At 46.9% G+C, this 19,576-nt stretch overlaps 1 protein-coding gene across 2 annotated transcripts in view; it reads right to left on the bottom strand.

Moving 5' to 3' along the window:
- The window catches only part of LOC126198615 (uncharacterized), a 48,247-nt gene that overhangs the window by 10,967 nt on the left and 17,704 nt on the right, over window positions 1–19,576 (bottom strand). Inside the window, exons 3-4 of one of the 2 annotated variants that reach the window (XM_049935068.1) lie at window positions 13,523–13,991; window positions 5,727–5,867 (exon numbers count right to left, since the gene is read on the bottom strand). In XM_049935068.1, coding sequence (XP_049791025.1) covers window positions 5,727–5,867; window positions 13,523–13,991 — 610 coding nt within the window. The remainder of the gene's footprint in view (window positions 1–5,726; window positions 5,868–13,522; window positions 13,992–19,576) is intronic. The other variant, XM_049935069.1, reaches the window with a different exon arrangement.

The raw sequence follows: 19,576 nt of genomic DNA, 5'->3' as shown, positions 1-19,576 counted from the left end.
GGCCATGGATGTGGCGCCACGTGTCAATCAGGTGGAGGTCACGCACTAGCATTTCCAATTCCGCACACGGGACGTGATGTGGCTGCTGATCAGATGGAGATAATGTACAGTTAAAATCTCCTCCGATCACCATATCGTCTATGTGGCCCATAAATAGACGCGTAATATCTTCCGAAAAAAAGCGGGCCCGATCTCTCCGTCTCCCTGATCCTGAAGGGGCATATACATTGATGAGTCGTACACCGTTGACAGTTACTGCCATGGCTCTTGCACTCGGTAAGTACAGTACGTCCGTAGCCGCCAAACCGTCCCGTAGCAGAACAGCCACACCACAGTCGGTAGAAGAGGCGTGGGAGATGTGGGCGGTATATCCGTAGAAGTCAGGGAAACTAGCGACACATACTTCCTGTAAGAGGGCCACGTCGATGTCCGCCGCACCAAGCATGCGTTGTAGCATTGTCAGTTTGTGTGGTGCCCTTATCGCGTTGATATTGATTGTGGCAAGGCGAAAGGTGTGATGCCTAGCCTCTTCACCTAGGGTAGACGCCATGGCAATAAAAGCTAACCGCAAGAGACGCCGGACCCACCAAACCCGTTACAAATTATGAGTCGTTCACGCTAGTAGTGGCATCCCCAATGCCGCCCCCTCCCCTGTCACCCGTGCCCTCTTCAGGAAGTTCCTCAACATCGTCCGACCACAGTGGGTGCAACACGATGCTGTGTGGCTGATCGGCACCTAAATCTCTCTCACGTACGTCGTCTTTGGTAGAGGTAGACGGATCGCCATCCATCGACGCGACCCGCCGCGTCTGTGGTGCAAGAAGTAACTCGGCACTCGTAGTATGGGCAAGTGAACCGTCTACACCACTTAGATCCTCAGCAGGCGCAGCATCCATGCTGTCTGATGAGATGTCACCTTCTTGACCGGCCGTGTGTAGGAGGCAATCGTCAGAAGGCGTCCGCCGACGTCGCTTGCGTCGTCGGGGCGAACGTTGCTTTCGAACGTGGACATCCGTATCCGAATGTGGGAGGCAATCCAGCGTCGTATCACCTTCAGCTAGGAAAGCCGCGGTCGGGACAATGTTCGCGTCCACGTCCATCGCGTTCTGAATGGTATGTGGCGTCTGGAGTCCGTGGGACTGTTGCTGCTGTTGTTGCTGTGGAGGGGGAGACATATGGGTTGGCACCGAGGGTCCTTCCTCTTCCTCCCTTGGTACTTCTGGCGGCGATGGATGTGTCTGATCGCCCGTTTCGTCCTCAACTATGGTGCGCATCGTCGTCTGAGCGTACGTGAGGGGCAGGATTGTCGTCCCCGTCGGGGAAACGGAGTCTCCCACTGGTATCTGCGTAATTCTACGTTGTAAGCAGCTCGATCGAACATGGCCTTCCTGCCCACATCCGGAACAGGTACGCGGTTGACCGTCGTACATGATGATTGCACGACAGCCACCGATGTTCAAATAGGACGGCACATGTTTCTTGAGCTCAAGTTTAATTTGGCGCACACCATTGTAGACCTTATACGTCGAGAAAGTTTGCCACTTTTCTGCAACGTGGCTGATAACATTGCCATATGGTCGGAAGGCGTCCTTGACAACTTCCTCTGGGACCTCGAAGGGGAGCTCAAAAACCCTTACAGTCCTTAGGCCCATGCCTGCATGATCCACCGTCACTGCACCGATATGCCCGTCAGAATGTTTGAATCGGAGAGAGTTCGAGTATTTAGAAACCACTGTCGCGCAGACCTCTGCACTGGTCATTTTAACATAAACCACGCTCGCCGTTATAGAAAAATGTATTCCGACGACAGTCGCCGGATCTAAACGTAGATCGTCGCGTATGAACTGTTCTATTTCATAGGCTCGAGGACGCGCGTGATCGGGTTGGAAAGTAATTTTGATCGTATCGTGGCGCCATGTGTGGGCCATAATCGCACTGAACTTGGAAGAAATACAACTCGCGCCGCGAGAAGGTAAACACAAGCAAGCGCTCACGGTCGCGCACGGCGGGGCGCTGCGGACGTCCTCGCCCCACCGCAGCCGAAAGCAGACTGATCAACTGAGCTACCGAAGCACGACTCACGCCCGGTACTCACAGCTTTAATTCTGCCAAAATCTCGTCTCCTACCTTCCAAACTTTACAGAAGCTCTTCTGCGAACCTCCGCTGCGGAGTGAAAATCTCATTCTGGAAACATCCCCAAGGCTGTGGCTAAGCCATGTCTCCGCTATATCCTTTCTTTCAGGAGTGCTAGTTCTGCAGGTTCGCAGAAGAGCTTCTGTAAAGTTTGGAATGTAGGAGACGAGATACTGGCAGAATTAAAGCTGTGAGTACCGGGCGTGAGTCGTGCTTCGGTAGCTCAGTTGGTAGAGCACTTGCCCGCGAAAGGCAAAGGTCCCGAGTTCGAGTCTCGGTCGGGCACACAGTTTTAATCTGCCAGGAAGTTTCATGGGTGTGTGTGTTTGTCCTTAGGATAATTTAGTTTAAGTAGTGTGTAAGCTTAGGGACTGATGACCTCAGCAGTCAAGTCCAATAAGATTTCACACACTTTTGAACATTTTGTGTATTAGAATTTAGCTATGGTCGATCTGTCATCATAGTGTGGAGAAGATTTCGTCGGCGATATAATCAAGCACCTGTATATGCCAGCAGGGTTGACAGATACCGAGGGAGGTAACGTAGTTGTTAGCACCCTGGACTAGCATTCGGGAGGACAACGGTTCAGAATCCGCGTCCAGCCATCCTGATTTAGGGTTTCCGTGATTTCCCTAAATCACCAGGTAAATGCCAGGATGGTTCCTTTGAAAGGGCACAGTCGACTTCCTCCTCCATCCTTCCCTAAACCGATGGGACCTAAGACATCGCTGTTTAGTTCCCTCCACCAAATCAACCAACAAAGGTTTCCAGATGGCATCGGCAGTTCGAAGAAACAAAGGTTGTACAGTTCGTTTTTGTTTACTGAGCTCTGAGTAAACAAACATTTATATGGACGTGCTTGAGCAATGGCTGGTAACATAGCTTAAAGTGAATTCTACAGATTACGTGGTTCAGCAAAATGGTGCCCCCTCTCATTGGGGTATTGAGGTTCGCGCATTTTAAAATCAACATCTTCTAAGTCGTTGTGTCGGTTGTACTGGACTTGACGACGCTGCCTTCTGCTCTTGGCAACCGAGATCTCCTGACCTCACATCCACTGCCAGAAACAATGCTAGGACTCATAAGGCGCGTTTTTATGCTTTCGCATCGGTGACTCCACTTATGCTTGAGAATGTGTGTCGTGAAATGGATTATCGCTTAGATGCTATCCATGTAGCAAAGGGGAATCATACAAGGCACCTTTAAAATGCGTATAACAATTTCAAGTTTCGTTTGTATTCCCTATAATTCTTGTCGATGTATTGCTATCCATGAAATAGTTACAGCCGTTTTTAATCGCTGCAATCATTTAGAGCTGGCCTGTGGTGTAGCTTAGGAATGCGAAGCATGCGGTTGCGTCGAAGTACGCAACCAGGCAAGTGATTGTCTGGAGTACGTTTGATATACTCATATATGACACGAGTGCAATAAGTCGCGAGTATTTTTTATAATCATTTGATCTTCATTGGAAGTTTATATTATGATGACATCAGGTATATCAAAATTCGTGATACCACAACCTATTAAACATGGACGGAGTTTCTCTGGGTTTCCCGCCTCCATGGCTGAGTGATGAGCGCAGTAGAATGCTATGCGAAGGGTCCGGGTTCGATTCCCGGACTAAAACTACTAAAATCCGCCCGAACAGGCCACGAAGGCTCAACGATACTGACCGGCCGCCGTGTCATCCTCAGCCCACAGGCGTCATTGGATGCGGATATAGATGGACATGTGGTCAGCACACCGCTCCCCTGCCCGTATGTCAGTTTACGAGACCGGAACCGCTACTTTTGAATCAAGTAGCTCCTCAGTTTGCCTCACAATGGCTGAGTGCACCCCGCTTGCCAACAACGCTCGGCAGACTGGATGGTCACCCATCCAAGTGCTAGCCCAACCCAGCAGCGCTTAACTTCGGTGGACGGGCCGCAATTTTTCCGCTCGGTGACAGGGTATTGTGTTATCTTCGTCATCATTTCATCCTCATCGACGCGAAAATCGCCGAAGAGCGTCAACTACAAAGACTTGCACCAGACGGCCGGTCTAACCGACGGAAGGCCTCAGCCAAATGCGCATTTCTTTTAATTTCTGTGGATTTAATTGAAATTTCTCATCGACGTGTGCACGCTTACCATGTCTGTTCAGCGACTCTTTGAGGTATTTAAATTCTGAGTATATAGTTGTGCGACTGCAAATGACAGAAGCGCCGAACTTAACTCACACTAGCCGGCCGCGGTGGCCGAGCGGTTCTAGACCCTTCAGTCCGGAACCGCGCGACTGCTACTGTCGCAGGTTCGAATCCTGCCTCGGGCATGGATGCGTGTGATGTCCTTAGGTTAGTTAGGTTTAAGTAGTTCTAAGTTCTAGGGGACTGATGACTCCAGATGTTAAGTCCCATAGTGCTCAGAGCCATTTGAACCATTTAACTCACACTGAATTAACTTTGAGAGAGCCGTAGCTCAACTAATGGACTACTCAGGTACAACGGTAGAGAGATCGAAACGTGTAATTAATGGACTACTCAGACAGAAAGATAGAAATGCGTAACAGTGCAAATCGAAGTGTGTGATTTCAAGCGGACGAAACCAAAGAAAAACCTGGAAAGGCAATCAAACTTTATGAAGGAAAAAATAAAAAGTCTGAGGATTATCGAAGACAGTTATTCAGTCCGAAATGGCAAAGGACTGGGAAGAGTTGTTGAACGGACTGTATAGTATCTTGAAAAGGGTTATGAATCTGTCAGAGACAGTACATGAATATAGTCGAATTAAATCAGCCGAACTGAAAGAATTAAATTAGGGAATGAGATGCTAAAAATAGTTGATGTGTGTTATTACGTGCATCGAAAAATAACTGACGATGGCAGAAGCAGAGGCAATATAAACTGCAGACTGCCAATAGCAAACAAGGTGTTTTTGAAAAAATGAATCGTTAGGAATCTTTTGTCTGGATGTAGCATTGTCCAAGTGAGATGTAGACGATACGCAGCTCAGACAAAAAGAGAAGAGAAGCTTACGAAGTTTGTTATAAAAGGATGTTGAAGATTACATGGCCAGATCGGATAACTAGGTTGAGGTTGTGAACGGAATTGGAGAAAAAAGAAACTTATGGCACAGTTTGACTAAAAGAAAGGATTTGTCATTAGGATATACTCTGAGGCCTCAAAAAATCGTCATTTTCGTACTAGAGAGAAGTGTGGGGCCAAGGTCTAAATATAGTACGCACGTTAAAATGGATGTAGCTTGCAGTAGTTACGTAGAGATGAAGAGATTTTCAAAGAGTAAATAGAGTAGCTTGGAGAGCTACATCAAATCAATACTCGGACTGAAGGCCACGACAACGACTTATAGATAACTGGAGCACAAACACTACAGCCGCCTAGGTCTACCCCGTCCAGTGAGCTAGAGCAACACGCCTTTCTGGTTTCTGATGTCGTGGGGGGCTGTCTTCTGGCAAACTCGTGGTCGGGACGAAAGTGCTGCCGCTTGAAACTGGTCAAACTCTGAACAGACCGAAGCACCTAGTCCGATGTACCATTAGGAGGAACATGACGCCTGAATTGCTCAGTTAACCCCTGGCAACGAAAAGTGCTTACCCGTTTGTAGCTGATCTGCGACCCACTGGGTCTGGCTATCTGAATCATAGGCGACGTCGACGTTCTTCGGCACCGCATAATCCTCGCCAATGCTGTCCTCGTCGTAAGGGTAGTCGTTGTCCAGGAGGGCCAGGTACCTCGCTGTACACACAAAATATCAAATACTTGTTATCTGTATTCGGCGTCGCTTCTGTGATCGGTAATAGCGAAGGAGACATTTAAGCCGAGTGACGAGTATGTCACTCGTCAGGAACTCGCATCAAGACAGCGCTATAACTCAAAAGATTTAAATATTTTCCAATGTAAATACATTTAGTTGTAAACTAGTGAACCCGGTAATGCTTCGCATGCATGGGAATGGGATACACATCCCAACCTCCTTCTCTTCCCTCTCTCAGTTCTTCATCTCCTTGCCCCCTCTCAGTTCACCTACTCCTCCTCCTCCTTATGCCTCACCGCCTCCTCCCCCCTCATTCTCTACGTCTATAAGGTGAAGCGTCGCTTAGCACTGACTGCAGAAATGCTTGGCTTATGAGGCTCTTCTCGACCACTGTAAACCACTCTTAACTCTCCACGCACAATCACTACGCTAGTTAGGTTGCTGGTAGCACTTTAGACCTAAAGAGTGATTCCTTCTGCTGATTTCATACGATTTTGCACGACCGTTCTCTGCAGTGACCGGCGGCCCTTAACCGTCAGTAGATGAGGTCTGCCTGATCATGTTTTTTCTGTGCTTGTCCCTTCGCGTTTCCAATTCAATCACACCACCAACAGTCGACCAGGGCATCTGTAGAAGGGTTTAGGTGTCCCTCATGGATTTTTTATTCAGGTGACACCCAATTACTACCGGTAGTCCACGTTCGAAGTCACTGAGCTCTCGCGACTGACCCTTTCTGCTGTTATTCCCTCTCCGCTGATAACAAAATACTCCCCACTTTCTTTTATACTGGCAGGTTCCGCTTTACATAGCAATGTCTGAGTGCTTTTGATCAAATACACTACTGGCCATTAAAATTGCTACACCAAGAAGAAATGCAGATGATAAACGGGTGTACATTGGACAACTATATTATACTAGAACTGACATGTGATTACATTTCCACGCAATTTGGGTGCATAGATCCTGAGAAATCCGTACCCAGAACAACCACCTCTGGCCGTAATAACGGCCTTGATACGCCTGGGCATTGAGTCAAACAGAGCCTGGATGGCGTGTACAAGTACAGCTGCCCATGCAGCTTCAACACGATACCACAGTTCATCAAGAGTAGTGATTGGCGTATTATGACGGGCCAGTTTCTCGGCCACCATTGACCAGACGTTTTCATTGGTGAGAGATCTGGAGAATGTGCTGGCCAGGGCAGCAGTCGAACATTTTATGTATCCAGAAAGGCCCGTGCAGGACCTGCAACATGCGGTCCTGCATTATCCTGCTGAAATGTAGGATTTCGCAGGGATCGAATGAAGGGCAGAGGCACGGGTCGTAACACATCTGAAATGTAACGTCCACTGTTCAAAGTGCCGTCAATGCGAACAAGAGGTGACCGAGACGTGTAACCAATGGCACCCCATACCATCACGCCGGGTGATACGAGAATATGGCGATGACGAATACACGCTTCCAATGTGCGTTCACCGCTATGTCGCCAAACACGGATGCGACCATCATGATGCTGTAAACAGAACCTGGATTCATCCGAAAAAATGACGTTTCGCCATTCGTGCACCCACGTTCGTCGTTGAGTACACCATCGCAGGCGCTTCTGTCTGTAATGCAGCGTCAAGGGTAACCGCAGCTATGGTCTCCGAGCTGATAGTCCATGCTGCTGCTAACGTCCTCGAACTGTTCGTGCAGATGGTTGTTGGCTTGCAAACGTCCCCAAGTGTTGACTCAGGGATCGAGACGTCGCTGCAGGATCCGTTACAGCCATGCGGATAAGATGCCTGTCATCTCCACTGCTAGTGACACGAGGCCGTTGGGATCCAGCACGGCGTTCCGTATTACCCTCCTGAACGCACCGATCCCATATTCTCCTAACAGTCATTGGATCTCGACCAACGCGAGCAGCAATGTCGCGATACGATAAACAGCAATCGCGATAGGCTACAATCCGACCTTTATCAAAGTCGGAAACGTGATGTTACGCATTTCTCCTCCTTACACGAGGCATCACAACAACGTTTCACCAGGCAACGCCGGTCAACTCCTGTTTGTGTATGAGAAATCGGTTGGAAACTTTCCTCATGTCAACACGTTGTAGGTGTCCCCACCGGCACCAACATTGTGTGAATGCTCTGAAAAGCTAATTATTTGCATATCACAGCATCTTCTTCATGTCGGTTAACTTTCGCGTCTGTAGCACGTCATCTTCGTGGTGTAGCAATTTTAATGGCCAGTAGTGTAGTGTGTGCACGCAAGAAGATACGATTTTAAATCCACTCAGGAGCCGTGTTGGCGAGAGCATCTCTGCCACAATGGCTAGTACAGTAATTCGGTTTGTCACGTGACTGACAAGCCAGCAGGACTTGTACTGGCCCCAGGAGTGGCAGTCGAACAAAGTCTATGCAATGCGTGCGATGCTGGTGTACTGTATTCATTGAGTGAGTCCGACTAATTGCTGGGAGCACTGCAATTATGAGGACAGCAGTCACTGGCTTTTTCCATTTCACCATTTCAACGGTGTACTACGTATAACTCGTTGAAATTCCCTACTAAATTCCCTCTACCTTGACACACTGATTATATGAGTCTACCACAGCGGATTACAACAGCAAATAGAAGGGCCAAAGTGCAGCAGGCAGGTAGCCGAACTGTAATGAGGAGCCAAAAGTCACAGGAATGACTGTCCCATTTGAAGATGTGGCGTATATGATATTCGAATTTTGTGGTTAGAGCGTAATATGGTTTGTCCACGGTTAACAGACTGTGAGGTGGATTTTTAATATTCCATAGACGATGTTTCCGCAAGCGTAGATCGTCGTACGGGACGACCACAAGTGTTTGACGAGAGGACGTTACATCGCCTCTGCAGATCCGTACTGGCGATCGACGGTCTACTTTTGATTAGAAAGCGCACTGTTTGAATCTGGGGCGTGAGGAACCTGTTTCTATCAAGGCAACGCATCGACTTTGGCAACTGACGACCGATCACGCATCCAGTGACATCCGATGACTACCCAGTCTTGGGAGAGCCAGCCTCGAAAAAGCCCTTGCATCTGGTGAACAAGATGTATGAGACGGGGGAAATACCCTCAGATTTCAAGAAAAATATCATAATCTCAATTCCAAAGAAAGTAGGTGCTGACGAGTGTGAAAATTACTGAACTATCAGCTTAATAAGCCACGACTGCAAAATGTTAACACGAATTCCTTACTGACAAATGGAAAACTGGTAGACGTCGACCTAGGGGAAGCTCAGTTTGCATTCCAGAGAAATATAGAAACACATGAGGCAATACTGATTCTACGATTTCTCCTAGAAGGTAGGTTAAGAAAGGCACCCACACGTTTATAGCATTTGTAGATCTAGAGAAAATTTTTGACGAGGTTGATTGGAATAACCTCTAAATTTTAATGGTGGCAGGGGTAAAATAGAGGGAGAGAAAGGCTATTTACAATTTGTACAGAAACCAGATGTCAGTTATAAGAGTTGATGGGCGCGAAAGGGAAGCAGTGGTTGGAAAGGGAATTAGACAGGGTTGTAGCCTATCCCCGATGGTATTCAGTTTGTATATTGAGCAAGCAGTAAAGGAAACAAAAGAAAAATTTGGAGCAGGTATTAAAGTCCAGGGATAAGAAATAAAAACTTTGATGTTTGCGATGACATTGTAATTCAGTGACAGCGAAGGACTCTGAACGGCAGTGAAACAGAATGTACGGTGTAAGATAAACATCAACAAAAGCAAAACAAGTAAATTAGTATGTACTCGAATTAAATCAGGTGATGCTGAAGGAATTAGATTAGAAAATGAGATGTTTAAAGTAGTAGATGAGTTTTGCTATATGATAAGCAAAATAACTGACGATCGTCGAAGTAGAGAGGATACAAAATGTAGGCAAGGCATCGAAAGCTTTTCTGAAGAAGAGAATTTTTTTAACACTGAGTGTAGATTTAAGTGTCATGAAGCCTTTTCTGAAAGTATTTGTTTGGAGTGTAACCACGTATGGAAGTGAACCATAGACGATAAACAGTTTAGGCAAAAAGAGAATAGAAGCTTTTGAAATGAGGAGCTACAGAAGAATGCTGAAGATTAGATTGACGGATCACGTAGCTCATGAGGAGGTACTGAACAGACTATGGAAGAAAAGAAATTTGTGGCACAACCTGAGTGGAAGAAGTGATCAGTTTGTAGGACACATTCTGAGACATCAAGGGATCACCAGTTTAGTACTGGAGGGAGGCATGTGGGGGGGGGGGGGTAAATATCATAGAGGGAGACCAAGAGATGAATATATAGTAAGCAGATTCAGAAGAATGTAGATTGCAATAGATACTTGGAGATGAAGAGGCTTGCACAGGATAGAGCAGCTTGGAGAGCTGCGTCGAACCACTCTTTGGACTGAAGACAACAACAACAACAACAACAACAACAACAACAGCAACATGTAATACTGGACAACAACAACCGATGCCCTCATCTGTGACCGGCCAGTAGATGCAGAAACCCACTGTCCGCGTTCTCTTACAGCAGTCCTCCACGCGATCTGTTTCTTCAGAAGGGTATGCACCACTCTATCGCTTCTGAACTGGGTCAGCATGGGTTTACCGAACTGTGCTGGGATCAGGGTGCTTCAGTGGGTCTCAGGTCTCTAATGTTCGCGTTAGAGACATCGTGGAACAACTTGTGGATCAAACTTCCTCAAAGATGCATGACATTTGAGTGGTGATTGTAGGCTCGTTGATCAGGATTGTTTCCCGTTCAAAGACGTCTCCAGCGAGAGACAAGATAGCACCTGCCCTATATCGCCGCTTAAAAAATTGGAAATCAGTGTCGCCTCCTACTAGCTAGACAGACATGTCAGTTCACTATTAATTTCAAGAAAGCCGAGAACTGTAATGAATTTGTCTCTATACAAGTGTACTCAAACTCAGAGCCATTTCTCGTCAAATCTCAAAACTATTCCGTGTTTCATCGTGGAAGTAACACGAGTTGCTACCCTTCCCTCTTCCATTCCCCCACCCCATACATCGAAATCGCCGCATTTGTTAGGGTGACAGTTTCGTACATGCTACTACCTAGTTGTCTCTAACTGAAGTGCTCATAAGTACATGTATATTTACATTAAAGCATGACAAAGCAGTTTGAGCCTTAACTAGTATTAGTACACGTCACAGATCATTATGTCTATCATTTGCGAAACATTATAACACACAAGACAAAAGATTATTCGCCACCTTAGAAGAACACGCTAGTATCGTTGGAGGGCTATAAACTGTATAGGACAACAACCAGGTGGCCATGGGACCATCTGCTCCTGCATACGTACTCACAACGGAGTGTTCTGTATGTGCTAGTCGGTTGTATGGGATTAGTGAAGTAATACGGCTCGACTTGGAGGCCTGACAGAATGGCAAAAATAGAATACCGTGTTTGGACGTGTCCAGGACCACCCGTGGAATGAAGTTGCCCGATTTGTTGGTGTATCAACCTGGATTGTCCAAAGTGTCTACAAGGAATGCTGTACCACTCGCAATCGTGAAATATGGCGTAAGAACGCTGGTTGTAAAAAGAACCTAGTCGACAGCGTTCAGAGACAAGTGTCTCACCTTGTCGGTGACTATCGGTTCCAAAACCGGCCCGAATTGCTGCTGTCAGTGAATGTAGGCCCATCTCAACCAGTTTTCGAGTGAATACTGCGAAGGCAACTGCATGTAATAGGTATTTGTGGCAGGGCTCCTAGCAAAAGGACATTGCTTACAGTGGCAAAAACAATCTGCACGTCTTCAATGACAGAAACATTACAGAAACTTTTCAAAAGCTGGCTTGAGGCGTGTAGTGTGGTCTTACGAATCGCAGTTTTGCCTCTTTTCAGGTGAAGCAAGGCGCCGAGTGCATAGGCGGCCCATTGAGGTGTTAAATATACAGTGTGCGGGTGGCTTAGTTCGTGCCAGATATGTTTCTGTAATGTTTTAGCATTGGTTTTATTGCCGTGACTTGGGTCCATTCATTCGGGCAACCGTAAACAAGAACGAAAATAATTTCAGTGTTCTTCAAGTGTTGTCATTTCTTCTACATTTTCACGATAACTGTGCTTTGGATGCTCCAGTCTTCCAAGACGATGATGGCTGTTTTCATAGGCCATAGTTTACTAGCTTGGGCAATATTTAGGCTTTCATTCGCATTTCGGCTCACCAGTTAATCACCGTAACTTAATCGTAAGGAAATATCTGGGGCTGCCTGGAGCAGCGGGTGCAGCGTAGGTGTGCCAGTCCGCGTTAGTGTGAGATTTCATTTGGATGACTAACTTTTTGTCCCACAGGCCCATATCGTTAACGTCGATATGCAGTATGAATTACTTCGAAGAAAACGGTCTATTGACACACAGTCAAAATGGGATTAGAAAACATCGTTCTTGTGAAACACAACTAGCCCTTTATTGACATGAAGTGCTGAGTGCTAATGACAAGGGATTTCAGATCGAGTACGTATTTCTGGATTTCCGGAAGGCTTTTGACACTGTTCCACACAAGCAGCTCGTAGTAAAATTGCGTGCTTATGGAATATCGTCTCAGCCATGTGACTGGATCTGTGATTTCCTGCCAGAGAGGTCACAGTTCGTAGTAATTGACGGGAAGCCATCAAGTAAAACAGAAGTGATTTCTGGCGTTCCCCACGGTAGTGTTATAGGCCCTTTGCTGTTCCTTGTTAGGAGACAATCTGAGCAGCCGTCTTCAGTTGTTTGCAGATGACGCTGTCGTTTAGCGACTAATAAAGTCATCAGAAGATCAAAACAAACTGCAAAACGATTTAGAAAAGATATCGGAATGGTGAGAAAAGTGGCAGTTGACCTTAAATAACGAAAAGTGAGAGGTCATCCACATGAGTGCCAAAAGGAACTCGTTAAACTTCGGTTACACGATAAATCAGTCTAATCTAAAAGCCGTAAATTCAACTAAATACCTGGGTATTATAATTATGAACTACTTACATTGGAAGGAACATATTGAAAATGTTGTGGGGACGGCAAACCGAAGACTGCGTTTTATTTCCAGCACACTTAGAAAATGTAACAGACCTACTAAGGAGACTGCCTACGCTACGCTTGTACGTCCTCTTTTAGAATACTGCTGCGCGGTGTGGGATCCTTACCAGATAGGAGTGACGGAGTACATCGAAAAAGTTCAGAGAAAGGCAGCATGTTTTGTATTATCGCGAAATATGGGAGAGAGTCTCACAGAAATGATACAGGATTTGGACTGGACACCATTAAAAGAAAGACGTTTTTCGTTCCGACAGAATCTTCTCACGAAATTCCAATCACCAGCTTTCTCCTCCGAATGCGAAAATATTTTGTTGACACCGACCTACATAGGGAGAAACGATCACCACGATAAAATAAGGGAAATCAGAGCTCGTACGGAAAGATATAGGTGTGCATTCTTTCCGCCCGCTATAGGAAATTGGAATAATAGGGAATTGTGAAGGTGGTTCGATGAACCTTCTACCAGGCACATAAATGTGATTTGCAGAGTATCCATGTAGATGTAGATGTAGATGTAGACGTGTATAGTTGTGTGATGTTCTACACTTTGCAGAGCTCTAAAGAGATCGTATGCATCAGGACATGTGCTCACCTCCTCCGCCGTCATCCTGATTTTCAGGCAGCGTAATGTCTCCTGTGCTGTTCATTAATTCGAACACATCTACTTCGACGCCGTTGGCTTGCAGGGAGGCCAAAGCGTCCTCGGAGAGAGCGTCGGCGTCCACGCTGAGCCAGCTGAGGTTGGTGAACGGCTGCACGGCCTCCGGAGACAGCTGCGAGAAGGAGTTGAAGGAGATATCGAGGCTCCGCAGCGAAGGCAGCTGCGTGAAGCTGTCCGGCGTGAAGCGGCGCAGACTGCACACGGCGAGGTTCAGCTCGCGCAGAGACGAGGAGCGCAGGAACGGCCCGATGGAGGGCAGCACCAGCGGGTTGCTGGAGAGGTCCAGCGCCTCCAGCGCCGCGTTGGCTGCGATCGAGTTCGGGAGTAGGAACGTCAGCTCGTTGTTGGAAAGGCTCAGGGAGCGCAGCCGCGGCAGCGTCGACAAAGCATCCTCCGCAACCTGTACGTGAGTAAAAGTGTGGCACTGTTTACACAGAAAGGCCTGTTTTTTTTTTTCTTGAAACAGCTTTATCAGGTACTGACCAGCTCCTTGCCGTTTCCCTGGGTACTTAACAGGGTGACAGTTATTGAACTATATGAAATAAAACCGACGTAACTTCTGAACGGTGAGGACGTTCAGATTGCACAGTTTGTCGCAGGACATGGCGGGATTTAGTATCCGCATGCATTGTTCGGCTTAGCGACGAAGCCCCCTTTCATTTCGATGGGTTCATCAAAAAACAAAATTGGCGACTGAGAATCCGCATTTCGCGATCGAGAAGTCTCTTCGTCCTCAACGGATGACTGTGTGGTGTGCAATGTCCAATCATGGAATAACTAGTGTGAATTCCTTGATGGTACAGTGACAATCAAACGGTACCGCAAGTCTCTAGAGGAACGGAAGGTTCCAAATGATTGGAAAAGAGCACAGGTAGTCCCAGTCTTCAAGAAGGGTCGTCGAGTAGATGCGAAAAACTATAGACCTATATCTCTGACGTCGATCTGTTGTAGAATTTTAGAACATGTTTTTTGCTCGCGTATCATGTCGTTTCTGGAAACCCAGAATCTACTCTGTAGGAATCAACATGGATTCCGGAAACAGCGATCGTGTGAGACCCAACTCGCTTTATTTGTTCATGAGACCCAGAAAATATTAGATACAGGCTCCCAGGTAGATGCTATTTTCCTTGACTTCCGGAAGGCGTTCGGTACAGTTCCGCACTGTCGCCTGATAAACAAAGTAAGAGCGTACGGAATATCAGACCAGCTGTGTGGCTGGATTGAAGAGTTTTTAGCAAACAGAACACAGCATTTTGTTCTCAATGGAGAGACGTCTACAGACGTTAAAGTAACCTCTGGCGTGCCATGGGGAGTGGTATGGGACCATTGCTTTTCACAATATATATAAATGACCAAGTAGATAGTGTCGGTAGTTCCATGCGGCTTTTCGCGGATGATGCTGTAGTATACACAGAAGTTGCAGCATTAGAAAACTGTAGCGAAATGCAGGAAGATCTGCAGCGGATAGGCACTTGGTGCCGGGAGTGGCCACTGACCCTTAACATAGACAAATGTAATGTATTGCGAATACATAGAAAGAAGGATCCTTTATTGTATGATTATATGATAGCGGAACAAACACTGGTAGCAGTTACTTCTGTAAAATATCTGGGAATATGCGTGCGGAACGATTTGAAGTGGAATGATCATATAAAATTAATTGTTGGTAAGGCGGGTGCCAGGTTGAGATTCATTGGGAGAGTCCTTAGAAAATGTAGTCCATCAACAAAGGAGGTGGCATACAAAACACTCGTTCGACCTATACTTGAGTATTGCTCATCAGTGTGGGATCCGTACCAGATCGGGTAGACGGATGAGATAGAGAAGATCCAAAGAAGAGTGGCGCGTTTCGTCACAGGGTTATTTGGTAAGCGTGATAGCTTTACGGAGATGTTTAGCAAACTCAAGTGGCAGACTCTGCAAGAGAGGCGCTCTGCATCGCGGTGTAGCTTGCTGTACAGGTTTCGAGAGGATGAGGTATCTAATATGTTGCTTCCCCCTACTTACACCTCCCGAGGAGATCACGAATGTAAAATTAGAGAGATTCGATCGCGCACGGAGGCTTTCCGGCAGTCGTTCGTCCCGCGAACCATACGCGACTGGAACAGGAAAGGGAGGTAAAGACAGTGGCACGTAAAGTGCCCTCCGCCACACACCGTTGGGTGGCTTGCGGAGTATAAATGTAGATGTAGATGGAGATGTAGATTTTGGAAGATGATTTCATCTCTATTTTCCAAAGTGATTTCGACAAGATGTGGTTCATGCAAGATGGAGCTCGACCCCACCGAAGCAAGAGAGTGTTTGATGTCCTGGAAGAGCACTTTGGGGACCACATTCTGACTCCGGGGTGCCCAGAGGCCACTGGCAAGGATTTTTGTTGGCCACCATATTCTCCAGGTTTGAACACATGTGACTCGTTTTTGTGGGGTATAGTAAAGACAAAGTGTACAGCAGTAACCCCAAAACCATTTCTGAGCTGAAAACAGCCATTCAGAAGGTCAGCGATGTTCCGACACTTCAGTGGGTCACGCAGAACTTCCTTATTCGTCTTCACATCATCGCCAGTGATGGGAGGCATATGGAACATGTCATAACTTAAATCCGAATATCTGTAGTGACATTTACATGTTGAATAAAGTGTGTGCACGCCATAGTTTGTGTCTAATTTACGTCTTTTTCACTTAGTTCAGTAACAGTTTGTCACCCTGTACAAATGAATTCCCCTCCCTGAACATGAAGTCATTTCTGAGATCCACCCATCCTATCAACTATAAACTACCGTACTTCTTTCATTCCAGACTATAACCCAACATTTATAACTGCAGCATCCTGTCACCTATATGCACTTTCTCGATCCTTCTCAGTATTACTCCCAAATCCTTCTCCTTATCACCTCAGTCCCATTTATACTGATAAGTCAAGACATTAGGACCACTGGATGCGGCCTGTTGGAGTTGAGGGCACAAGACGCGGTAACGGTAGTATGCAAGCGGAGCAAATACGTACATGAGATCACTCTAGCGAAGATATGGGTTGCATATGAGGAAATCCATTGATATGAGTGACTTTGCCAAAGGTGAGATTATTCTTATGCCGAACCTGTGAACGAATATCTCGAAAACTCGAAGCTGGTCGGATTTTCACGTGCTACTGCCGTGAGCATTTGTGAAAAGAGGTAGAAGGACAGTGAAACTATCACTATGCGCTAAATGGTTGGACGTTCATAACTCTTCACAGAACGTGGGGTTCGGAGGCTTGTCTGCTCGATAAAGTAGGATAGATGGCGATCTGTGACATCTCTGCCGAAAGAGCACAATGCTGGTGCACGCACAAGTTTTTAGGAGCACACCGTTAATTGTACGTTGTTGACCATGGAGCTCCGCAGCAGACCACCCCTATGTGTTCACATGTTGAGCCGATGACATCGTCAATTATGATTGCAGTGGGTACGGGACCATAAGGATTCGACCTTCGATCAGTGGAAACGAGTCGGCTCTTCAGGTGAGTCACATTTCTGCTACACTAGGTCGACGGTCTTCTCCACAAATGCCGTCAATGAGGTGAGTGGCGGCTCGAAAGGTGCCGCGCGACGGACTCAGACTGATGGGAGAAGTATTATGCTATGGGAGTGACTCTTCTGCCCTTCCATGGGGCCTGCGGTAGTAATCGAAGGCGCGACACCTGAGGTGATGTAAACGGCGGCGTCAATGGACGATGGATGACGTGAATCGAGTAGTTTGGAATAATGAATCACGCTATACCCTTTGGAAAACCGAAGGAAGTGGATTGGTTTGGCAAATTCTTGGATAGAGAATGTTACGGGCAATAATCTGTAGTGCCAACTGTGAAGTACGCTGCAGGTGGTATTGTGCGGGATGTTTTCTGCAGAACAGCTCGTAGACGATGACTGTATCAACATAGCAATGCACTCTCTCAGACACTAACATCTTTGAGGCAGTGGTTTGTGGACAACAACATTCCTGAAGTCGTCTGGTTGCCCAGAGTCACGACCTGAACCAAATGGGACGCCTTTGGGATGGGTTAGTACGTCGAATTCGCTGCAGGCCCCAGCGTCCAACATCAGTACTTCCTCTGGTTTCAGCTCCTGAGGAAGAATCTACTGTGTTTCTTCTTCAGACATGCACAGGCCTCGATGAAAGCGTCCCCAGCAGAGTTCAAGTCATCGTACAAGCGAAGGGCTGCTGCGCCACATGTTAGTGTCCACGAACAGGTGTCCCGATCCTTACGATCAGATACTGCAGGGTGCTGCCAACTCTTGTAAAAACAGTGCTTCTAATCTAGCTGGTATCGAGTAGAACTGAGCTCAGGTGACATGTGTGGTCACGTCATTCCAGCTAATTCAACTCTATGTCACGAGTTCGTCAACCGTAGAGCCTGCGAGTTGTGGTGTGCCATCTCTCGGCAATCCACGGCCAGATGTTTTCAATGGGTGACAGATCTGGAGAATGGGCTGGCCAGTGTATCGGTTGCACATGCTCTGCATCGAGATAGGTCAGGACAACATGGCGTCTTTTGTTAGCTAGTAGAAAGATAATGCCATGAAAAGATCCTATGAGCATGTGTCCAGAAATGGACAACAAATTGTCCTGGAATACAGTACAAAACTAAGTGTTCTAAGTGACCTTCACTGGATGCCATGCACATTGCATCATAGATTGCCGCACTCTTTCGCACGTTTCGGCCTTTCTCCGAATAGCGTCAGAAGCGTCGTGAACACGCTGCTGAAGGGTCTGCACATCAGGAACTGCTTCAGCCTACACAACGCTTTCCAAACCCCCTGTAGATAAAAATCAAAAGGGTTTAAGTGCGATAATCTAGCATTCCATGGTAAAGGGCCTTCGCGTTCTATCGAGCATCCGGGGAAGATGGTGTTGAGGTGTCGGCGAACTGTAATGTGGAAGTGGGGTGGTGCTCTATCATGCAGAAACCACATAACCTGTAGTATTGCCAAAGGTACATTCTCAACTAGCCCAGGTAGCGTATTTCACAGAGAGTCCAGGTACGTTCCACCGTCGAGGGGCTGTGGATTAATAACCGGTGCAAGTATTTGGTCGCCAAGAATCCCTGCCCACACTTTGATGCTGGAGAGATGCCTCAACTACTACCCGAGGACTGTCTGTTGCCCATAGATAACGATTATGCAGCTTGATGAAGCTAGTTCTATTAAACGTAATGACGACGGATGACAGAATTCTCATAACTGTGATTGTCTGGTGCAAAAACCATCGACAAAACCCTTCCAGTTGAGGGAAATCCGGCTGGCCGATATGGCCGAGCGGTTCTAGGTGCTTCAGTCCGTAACCGCGCGACTGCTACGGTGCCTCGGGCATGGATGTGTGTGATGTCCTTAGGTTAGTTAGGTTTAAGTAGTTCTGAGTTCTAGGGGACTGATGACATCAGATGTGAAGTCCCATAGTGCTCAGAGCCAGTTGAACCATTTCTTGAACGAAAACTGATGCACCACAAAGGAATTAGCCGAAAGAGTCGGATATCGATAGATGTGTTATACAAGTACAGAAAAACAAATGATTACAATTTCAGGAAAATTGGATGAGTTGTTCGATAGAAACTAAGCAGGTCAATAACGCTTTCGTCCATCTCTGGCCCTTATGCAAGCAGTTATTTGGCTTGGTATTGATTGGTAATGTTGTTGGATATCGTCCTTAGGGATATGGTGCCAAATTCTGTCCAATTCGGGCATTAGATCGTCATTGTCCTGAGCTGGTTGGAGGGCCCTGCGCGTAATGCTCCAAACGTTCTCAACTGAGGAGATATCCGACAACATTGCTGGCCAAGGTTGGGCATGGCAATTACGAAGACAAGCAGTAGAGACACTCGTCGTATGCGGGCAGGCATTGTCTTTTCTAAGTGTAAGCCCAGGATGGCTTGCCATGAAGAGTAACAAAACGGGGCATAGGATATGGCCGCTGTACCGCTGTGCCGTAAGCGTGCCATGGATGACAA

The sequence above is a fragment of the Schistocerca nitens genome, chromosome 8 (assembly GCF_023898315.1).
Source record: "Schistocerca nitens isolate TAMUIC-IGC-003100 chromosome 8, iqSchNite1.1, whole genome shotgun sequence".
In the NCBI taxonomy this organism is placed as follows: domain Eukaryota; kingdom Metazoa; phylum Arthropoda; class Insecta; order Orthoptera; family Acrididae; genus Schistocerca; species Schistocerca nitens.
This window is presented reverse-complemented; position numbering and strand designations above follow the sequence as displayed.